Source organism: Corvus brachyrhynchos, unplaced genomic scaffold (genome assembly GCF_000691975.1).
Source record: "Corvus brachyrhynchos isolate BGI_N302 unplaced genomic scaffold, ASM69197v1 scaffold5, whole genome shotgun sequence".
Taxonomy (NCBI): domain Eukaryota; kingdom Metazoa; phylum Chordata; class Aves; order Passeriformes; family Corvidae; genus Corvus; species Corvus brachyrhynchos.
The window spans coordinates 11,681,865-11,691,330 of record NW_008238321.1 but is presented as its reverse complement, the minus strand read 5'-3'; the positions used below and the strand labels follow the sequence as shown (position 1 = coordinate 11,691,330).

The 9,466-nt window shown below is 46.9% G+C and overlaps 1 protein-coding gene across 1 annotated transcript; it reads right to left on the bottom strand.

The window, feature by feature from the left end:
• Positions 1 to 1,881: 1,881 nt before the first annotated feature.
• Positions 1,882 to 7,780, bottom strand: ZP2 (zona pellucida glycoprotein 2). Its single transcript, XM_017734305.1, has 17 exons — positions 7,740 to 7,780; positions 7,589 to 7,662; positions 7,158 to 7,252; positions 6,179 to 6,334; positions 5,800 to 5,844; positions 5,401 to 5,565; positions 4,834 to 4,930; positions 4,570 to 4,751; positions 4,030 to 4,159; positions 3,712 to 3,893; positions 3,547 to 3,638; positions 3,339 to 3,463; positions 2,895 to 3,084; positions 2,505 to 2,640; positions 2,323 to 2,419; positions 2,151 to 2,237; positions 1,882 to 2,060 (listed from the first exon to the last, which is right to left on the bottom strand). Exons 1-17 carry the CDS (start codon positions 7,778 to 7,780, stop codon positions 1,918 to 1,920), a joined length of 2,037 nt encoding a protein of 678 aa, XP_017589794.1. The 3' UTR covers positions 1,882 to 1,917.
• Positions 7,781 to 9,466: the final 1,686 nt, after the last annotated feature.

The window sequence follows — 9,466 nt, the reverse complement described above, 5'->3', positions numbered from 1 at the left end:
TCCCTAGAGAGACAGTATCAGGCAGGGGCAGAAACCAGGCAAGAGCAACTTTCTCTTTGACCTAGATGGCTGTCACCATGTGCAACCTCTTTGTCTCACCTCCTCAGGCAGTAAAAATAGTACAGAACACAGAAGTCAAAGAGCAAAACTAAAGCTTGCACTGTTTCCATTACTGAAGGTACCTGAGTTATTTTAAATACCTTCACTAGTGCAAGTCTGCAGATTCATGTATACAAGATACATGAGAAATAGTGTAGCTTATTGGGATGTTAACTAGCATGTTTACATTCACACAACAGTCACTGTAACATTATTTAGTAGACTCCAGCCATCCTAGAGCAAAGGTTCAGACTCCATCAATGAGAAACAGGGAAACTTCTCTACCTGAATATGCACTGAGATTTTTTTCCCCCATGCCTCAGAACAAGAAGGATGGAGAGGGAGAATATTAAGATTAGCCTTGTTTGGGTCAGAAGAGCTAAAGAGCCCATGCAGTTAAGTACACTGTCAAGTACATAAACCCTCTTTCAAGCACCACTTATCTGGCTTTTGCAGAAATACTTCATATTCCAGCCAAGTGCTAAGTCAACAAGACTTAAGTATAGCAGGTTGTTTGCTGGACAATAGCTTAAGTAATCATTTCAACCCTAACTTCCATCAGGCTGATGACAGTAACTGACTTGCCATTAAGTGGATCCAATGAGATTCGTTATTTCATTGTGTTTATATTATTATAAATTTTATTAAACACTACCCTAAAGTCTAATAATCATGTTGCTCATGGTCTCTACTCCACACTCTTTGCATGAAATACACATTAATACTTAGAAAATGCAGCCTGAAATCTGTTGCATTAAGAACAGCTCATTAACAATGCCCAAGGGAAGTAGGGGCTGTGGCAGACAAGCCCCAGCCCATGCTGTTTATGCACAGCATGTTTGACAAGGGGCAGGGTTTGGCCACTGGCTTGAGCTGAAACCCTGCATACTCAGAACACAGAGCTGGACTTGAGATAATCACTGTCCCTGCTCACACAAAGTTGCCACACAACGTTTAACCTGAGGCTGTTACACTCCTACTGCAACAAAGCGCTTTCACTCTGGCACATGCATTTGTATTTTACACATCATTTCCTTGACTGTGCAAGGCAAGGTGTACCAAATACAAAATAAGAACTGCGTGATGAACTGCCTCACCTCAGGTGGGCAGTGTTACATCTGCAGACAAGACAGCTTTAGCTGTACCCACACTTTTTTCCTCCCCCAGTTTGAGACCCCAAATTACATACTCCTGGTGTCCCTAGTAAGTGGCCAATAGAACTTCCAGCCATCAGAAGGTCAGCTCTGGCAGCAGGAAGAGTCTGTTCCACTGGTTTTTCTAACGTCCTTCTAGACTACTGTATGCAGAAAAGGGAGGCTTCACTCTGTATTTCCTTCAAAGACCTTTTGTAAGGATCTGATTCCCATAATCAGGACAAAGGAGTTTTTAACAGTAATGTTTTAACACAAGTGCTGGGTGTTGCTAAACAATTTCAGTAAAGCCAGGTTTTAATTTCCAGGTGCAGTGCAGGGCTCATGTTTACAAGAGCAGCTGCAGGAGCTACTCATAACTGCAGATACTGGCACAAAATGGATGTTTAAAAACCCAATTGAATGGAATCACAATTGTGAATAATGATAAGCAATTCAAGAAAGGAAATTGGCTGCAAAGTCCAACAAGAATTTAACGCAGCAGTGGTCTGTTTCAGAACAAAGGCACTCAGGAAATTAAGTATTATAGTCATTGTTAAAGACAAATCTCAACTAAGGAGATATTCCGAGGATGAGCAGCATTGATTTACGTAACTAGATGCAGGAGAGGGACTACACAGCAGACAATTCACCAAGTGACTACTCCAAGTTTATTTGGAAATACACACTAACCTACCACATTTACCATGTACGCTCTTCTTTTTAGGCACTTAAGAAAAGCCAGAAATAGCAGCATTGTGGCCAGAGAGAGAACACCAACAGCAGTTATTGCAATGCCAGCCCATGCCTCCTTGCTCAGGAGAGTGCTCCCTGCAAAGCAAGGGGAAAAGCAGTTTGTTTGTGGAGATAGAACTTCACTAAGCCCAAGCAACACCCCTCAGCACCACACTGGCTCAGTACCTCGGGCTGCAGACCACTCTTCTGGCACCAGGAGGACAGGGCCCTGCAGGCTTGCCACAGCAGGGTTCACAGCTGCCATCCCACTTTCTACAACAGTAACACAGCACAGTTGAACCCCACAGCGCAGTGGGGTATCTTGGATCAGTGCAAGCTAAAATCCACCCAGACTTACCTCGCTTGCTTCTAGATGGCCTTGGGCATCTCGGTATGCACAACGGGGAGTCTGGGTGAAAACGGTGACAGATGAGAACACTGCAGTGGAAGTACACCTGGGACAGAGAATGAGAGGAATGAGCGGTCTGTTCATTTTGGAACAATAACTGCTCCTCCAAGTAGGGGAATAATGTCACCTACCAGGCCAGGAAGGGCTTTGTCACCACTGACAAAAGCAAAAGTCTTCACTTCCAGCCTTTGGCGATAGTTAGCATAGCTGACACCACGTCCCACAGGGTGAAACACAGTCCTGTAGCTGTCTAGGTCATACTCACACCTGCCAGTAAATAAGAACCAAGTCAGAACATCAGGGTAGAGAAGGTTTGGGTTGTTGGTGTTGACTTCTTTAAGCAGCAGATTAAAGTTCAAGGCTGAGGTGCTACCTTCTTCCTACAAATTCCAGCATCCCAGGGCACTACTTGGAAGGGCCTCATACTTAAGGCTCTCTTACTAAAGAGGGAGCAGAGGAGAATTAGGGAATCCTCCCACCTGCTGCAAAAGGTGCTTCCATTTGTATGGCAGGGCACTCACCCATCTACAACAATATTCCACTGGGGAAGTGATCTTGGATCTCGTGAGGCCGTTGCCCAGCAGTCATCCAGTACCAAGTGGAGGTTGGGGTCATTGCGGTTCAGGACCTGAACTTCCAGGAAGATGGGCTGCCGCAGGTACCTCACTATCGGATACTGATCCTCACGGTACGGCTGCCTGTACGAGTCCTCTGCAAGAGCCAAAGCCCTGTTAAACACCTCAGGGTGCAAAGAGGGCCTCAAGCTCTTCAACAGCAGCTGCTCCAACAACTGCTGTCCATCCTAGGGCCACAGATCTGAGGCACCTTTTTCAAGCAGCATGGATGGGCAGGAGGGAAGCACACCAGGACAGTAGAAGTCCATGTACCAGAACAGTTCACTCATACACCCTCCCCTCCACAAGCTCCAGATGCTTCCCAGGCACTGAGCCCAGAGCCAGCTTTACCTGGGTAGCTTAGAAGTACTAAGGAGAGGGAACCTTGGTTCACTGAAGAAGGTGGAGGAGAAAGGTTGTCTACTTTTATAGTGAGGGAGGCATCACCGTTGCTGAAGGAGCACTTGACTGTTAACCTGCAACAAGGAAGGAGCAGGTAAGTCATGCTGATATATGGGTAATACAATACTGGATAGCCTAAAGAGGTTTCCAGACACACCTGAGTTCACTGTCCCTTGAGATCCTGCCCAGGGGAAGGTCTGTCCATAATGCCCTCACCTCATTCTCATAATGAATCTGCTCCCCATCAAACTGTGGGTAAAGAACAGCATTAGTGAGGGCATTCCCAATGCCTGAATCCCACCAACCCCAGCCACACACGTACCCAGTGCCTGGTCCCGCACCCGTTCAGGGGGACATGGAACCGAACCCTGTCATTCAAAGGTGACTTGTAGGCTGGCCTGCACACAGGATCCCTGAGCCTGAGTGTATCCAAGTCCAGCAGTGGGGTGGTACTCTCAGCAAGGATTTCAAAATCCATGTACCCATCCTGGGTGCATACAGCAGCTGTAACAGACATTCAAATAAGTTATCATGTGAGCCAGTGACGGCTCTGTCTGCCAGGAGCTGTTGGTGAGGAACTAATCCAACACAAAGTATAAGAATGAGCTGTGCTGAGGGGCTGCAGGAGTCAGTCACTTACCTATTGGTGTGTGCTGCTCACAGGGGCACTCAGGGTGCATCACCATTGCCACAGTCTCCCCATGGAAGTGAAAAGCCAGCTTCAAAGGGGACATATAGTACTGAAGTCCTGAGCAGCTCTCCCCAGGCAGCTGAAAGACAAGAGTTACTCTCTTGGAGTGTGGCTACACGAGCTCATTTTAACACATGCACCTGTTAGAGCTGATTAACAAATAAGCTGAGCCTGAAGAGCACAGCTGCCTCAGGGGAAACTCATTTGCATTGCTCCAGGCATGCCAAACACCTATCCCCCTCCAACAGGAATATTTTCACCTCCATCTGTTTTTGCCAAAAGACTCCAGGAAACCCAAGTTGCCTTGCATGGTGCCTCTATCTACTACAAAGTCAGTTTGCATTCATCTTAATCACACCTCAGCCAGCCACAGGGCATGACAGACTTGACAGATGCTTAGTCAAGGTCAAAGCTACTCTGCTCTGGGCCTCAAAACACCAAGGAGGTGTGATCATGCCAACACCTCTGACTCCAAGGATCAGAACTCACCCTGGACTTAAGGACTCTCCTGCTAATATGCAGCCTGACCCCTCTCTGTGTGTCCAGAGTGATTCCATTTTCATGAAGCTGATCCATGGGGATGGTCTTATTCTCTACATCCACATCCATAAGGATCCCTGGAAAGTCTGGGATGGCAACAGTCATGTGTGTTGCATTACAGATTGCTGGACCTGCAACAACACCTTTGATAAATATAACGTCATTTTCCCTGGGGCAAAAGCAGGTCAGGTTCTGATTTTTCCCATGCATTACCTGGAGCACAAAGCATTCTTGACTTCACAGTCAGTCTACGCTCAGGAGGGCCGTACATGAGCTTGAGTGCCACAGTGTAGAGCACCTTATCGTTGTGCTGACAAAGAAGAGGAAGCTCTATTAGACAGTGCTCAGCTCCTGATCCATCATAAGACCAGCCCCAGAGGGCAGTGTACTGCATCAGCTTCAGGTTTGCTGCTATTCATGTTTGCAACAGCAGTTTCTTCCCACCTCACCCTTCCTAAAAACAGCTGCTGATCATAAGACTGCCAGTCAGATGTTCACAGGGCTGGCTGTGGCTAGAATTCTGCTTCTGGAGATTCCCACTCACCCTGCTGCTGTTTGAGGGGCACACTGTGCCTCCCCATTTCCTTGTGCCAGGCAGGTCAGGGACAGCTGTGCAAAGCCCAACAGCTTTGCACACACCAGCTCAGCCCAGCAGTGCAGCAGCTTGACATCAGCTCTGGCCCTGGCCTGGAAATGCTTTCCCCAGGTCTACAGGAGGGAGAGAGCACTGCCCAAACAGGGGCAGTGTGACTCCCCAGTGCTGATTCTCCATTCACATACCTTGTAGGACACAACTCCTGTGGCAGCAAAGGCCACCTGAAAGATCAGGTTGTGGCCATCAACTAGGAAGTTATAGCCTTGCTGCACTGCTTGCCCAAGGCTCAGCTGATGTATTCTGGTTCCATCATCAACTGACAGGTTCCAGGACATTGGAGTGGCTGCAACCTGCAAAGCAGGAGATCCTTGCTTAGGGAAGGAAGGCACAGAGGCATCAAGGCATCAGATTTTCAGCCTGCAGGGCTGCCACCTCCCAGCTCCCTATATTGACAGCAGAGAATTAGGCTTTCCAGCAAGATGGAACTACATCCAAGAGGTACCTTCCCCAGCTTGGAGACATCAGGCCCAGGTTAGGCCAAAAACCCAGGCATTCCCCCCCAGCTCCCTTCACAAGGAACATACCATATGCTCATCACTGAGGCTCGAAATGAGTCCTGGGAAGGCAACCTGAAACACAGCACAGGAATTAGACTACAGGAACTTGCAGGGTTGTAGCCACAAAGCAAAATCTCAACTACAGCTTCCCAAAGCAGACAGCCAACATCAGCTTCCCCTGCAATAAGACTGGAGCCAGACTGGGTGCATCATTAATGACCACTTGCAAACCAGCTCTCCAAAGAGCCAGCAGCCAAGCCAAAATCAGCATGCAGCCAAGCGACCTCCCTGCAGCTCACTGGAGCCTTCCCCAGCTTTCTGCAGATCCCAGACACACAATTGCAGGAGCCACCCTGCCTTGCAAGCCTCAGAGCAGGATCTATGGCACTCCCACTCCTCTACTTACTGCCATGAAGTCTTTTGTGCAGTTTGTTGCACCAGCAAACACAGGAGTAATGACTTTATCTGCATGAACGCTGTCACAGTGAGTGCTGTAGGTGACATTCTTCTCTCCCATTGTGTCATTCACCATCAGCCTCAACCAGAGCTGGTGCTGACCATGCTACAGACAAGAGATATTAATTAGAAAGAGGCAGCAGTACTCACTACAGCATGAGGGCAGCTAAAAGCCATTAGGATTGAACTTTAACTTCAAAGTAGGTTTAGGTGTTTGTACCAGTGCAAGAAAAAGATAACTTCTTGTTTTAAAAGCCCAGAGGAAAAGGATGAGCTCTCTAGGAAAGCAGGAGGTGCAGGGTTAGGTTGAAGAGCAGAAGATACAAAGATAACTGCAGAAGTCAAGAAGAAAACTCCAAGGAGTAGCAGGCTGTAGCACCAGTCAGCTATCCAGAAAAACTAAGCTGATAAACAGCAAAACAGACTTCTGGTATTTCAAATACTTAAAAGCAACAGATACCAGTGAAGCATCTGGTTTTGGCCTCCCACTTACTACTCTGCCCCAACAGCTGTGATCAGCATGCAATGTTAATTGTCTGTCAATAGATATACATTTAAATAGATTGGTGCTCTGAAACTCTTGACCCTGGTCCATTCTCCCTACAAGAAAACCTGTCAAGTAGTTCAAGTCCTTTACAGGAGAACACATTTATGGCACACTCTGAGGGATTTAATCAATTAATTAATTTAATAAATTAATTTAATTAATTTGTTGAAAGAACAAGAATTTCAGTAGGTTTGGTTTTCTTTTTTCCAGCTTTTGGCATGAAGTGTTCTTCTGTAACAGTTTTAAATTATCAGAAGCATAAGTATTCTTACTCTTGAAGAAAGTTAGAAATAGAAACCCTAGTAAACCCAGTCCTGTCCAGAGAAAAAAATTAAAATCTCAACTTCATTGCAGCAGCTTCCCAGAATGAAGACCCCTTTACCTGCAGGCTAGTGCAGTTGGCAAGCAGGACACAGAGTGTCAGCCTCTCATAATCCACAGTGTGGTCACAGGACACGATCTCCTCACCACTCACATCTAGGAGGGATGTGGACGATTAGCCCTGCAGCAGGCAGGCCTTATTCAGGAAGGGCCAGGGCAGCAGCAGTACGTACCCACCACACACACGTGCCAGGAGTAGTTGCCAAGCTCTCTGGAAAACTCAACTTCCATCCCATCCCTGTGACAGGTCACATTCTCTGCAGAGGGAAGACCACCATGAGCTGCAGCAAACCCTGCTGGAGGCACACACCCTGCAAGCCCCCCAGCCAGCCACCCTCCAGAGCCCCTTCCGTGCCAAGGCAGAGGGGAAGCAGCTCCAAGCAAAGCCAAAGCCACATCCCCCCCACTGCCCACCCAGGGAGGGCACTTTACCCAAGAGATCCTGATCCCCCAGGCCTTCAGCACAAGGGGCTAAGGGCAGCAAAAATCCAAAGAGGAGCAGCAACCTGCAAGGAAAAGAGAATCCAATCAGAAAGCATCAATAAAGGGGCCCAGCTCCCCTTCTATCCCAAACCTGACTCACCACATCCTTGAGTTGCTCCAGCACCACTGCTCAAGCCCCATCTTCTCACTGACACCACAAGCTTGGGTTTTAGCTGCCCAAGGAGGGTTATATAATCCCTGGGCCTGGCTCACACAGGTGCCACCTCTCTGCTGCCCAGGGAGCAGAACACTTGCACCTGCTGCCCCTTGAGTGGGGAGGCTCACAGGAGACCTTCAGGTGATACTGAGGCTTTGGCATGGGTTGCTGTTGCCTTCTGTTTTGAAGGCACGCTTTTCTTGCTCTGATAAGGTATTTCCTTTATTCCCTTTCAAGATGTTTCATAGAAAAATGCATGTTTGTTTTGGCAGTTATTTTCTTAAATGGCATTCTCTGTTCCACTTTGCTGTCCCTGTCCCTCACACGTTGGCAGCAGGACAGCATTTGAGACACCAACGAGCTCAACATGGCCTTCCTTGGGACAGTTTGAAGCACTGATAATGATATCATGGGGGGAAAGATCCCCAAAACCAAGCAAAAACTTTTAACAAAGCAAAGAGCCTGAATGCCAGGTCAGGACTTCCACTTTTGAGCACTCACAGCAAAACCTGCAGAAGTCCCTGTGATACAACAGATAATGTCCCTGCTCCCAGCCCTACAGTGTGCAGGCTCTGTAAGGGATGCCCTTGGCCCACAGCAGAACAACAATCACGTCAGCTGGGTGTCAGGCAGCACCGGTGTGGGTCACCCTGAGCCTGGCTTTGGTGACCCTCAGCCTGGTGTGGGTCAGGCTCAGCCTGGCTGTGGGAACTGGCTGCTCCAGAGGACATCCAGCAGCAGTGTGCCCTGGGGCACAGCAGCTTTGCCTCCCTACAAAGTGAAGAAATAAGCTCTTATTGTTGTTTTAAATGTTGTCATCATCATCTCTGAATTGTGTAGCCACGATTACCCAGTGTGACTAATTTCATTCTTCTCTAAGCCCATTAGTTCCAAAGATCTCATTAGGCAAGCAGAGACTTCCTTGCCTCCCCTTGCATGGCCTTTACCATACCACATTTGGTGCTTATAAAAGTTGCAATGAGGAAATGTTGTGCTGGATAATCCTCATGCAGAACAGATGCCACAACAGCATCGCTGCAGATTTATGCTCCAAGTTACCTACAGCAACCTAACTGGTGATGCTGCAGCCTTTCAATCCAGATAGTTTATTTAACTGTAATATTTTATTTCAGATAGTTCTCAAATTAATAGAGTAATACCCATATACACAGTAAAATGCAATAACAAATCAAAGCTGCTGGTTAAATAATTCATTAGTTTACAACAACACGTACCATCACAACAGAGTTTCTCTTGAGCCTGGTAAGACATTTCAATTGGAAGTGGAATGGTTCTGAAGTTCTTTTCAAACACAAAAATAAAAGCTTCATTCTAACTATCCAGGGAGTTTAAAAAGTTCACAATTTTTAGCTTTAGTCTCAAAAGAATAATCTCCATTCAGGCTGAGAATTGTAGCTCATTTGATGTTGAATCATTTATTGCATTTCAAGTTGAGGTTTTTGGATGGGACAAGGATGAACAAGTACCAGGAGTTTAGAAACAGATGAAGATTTTGTTTGGTCTTTCTTTTTTCTTTCTTTTTTGTGATGCCCACTTTTATGACAGAAATAATAACAAGGCTTGCAAAGTTCTGGAGCTTCTCCCCAATTTACATGGGTTTTTCTTTACCTCTAATTGAAACTTGGTACAATAGTTTCCCACTTAGCATT

Bases quoted from the DNA above. Each gene is read 5' to 3' on its own strand.
- ZP2 (XM_017734305.1), bottom strand. From the start codon at position 7,780: ATGGGGCTTGAGCAGTGGTGCTGGAGCAACTCAAGGATGTG. The intron at 3,894-4,029 runs GTAAGTGACTGA...TGTCTGTTACAG, and splicing joins TGAGCAGCACACACCAATAG to CTGCTGTATGCACCCAGGAT. The intron at 2,061-2,150 runs GTACTGAGCCAG...CTTGCTTTGCAG, and splicing joins AGAGTGGTCTGCAGCCCGAG to GGAGCACTCTCCTGAGCAAG.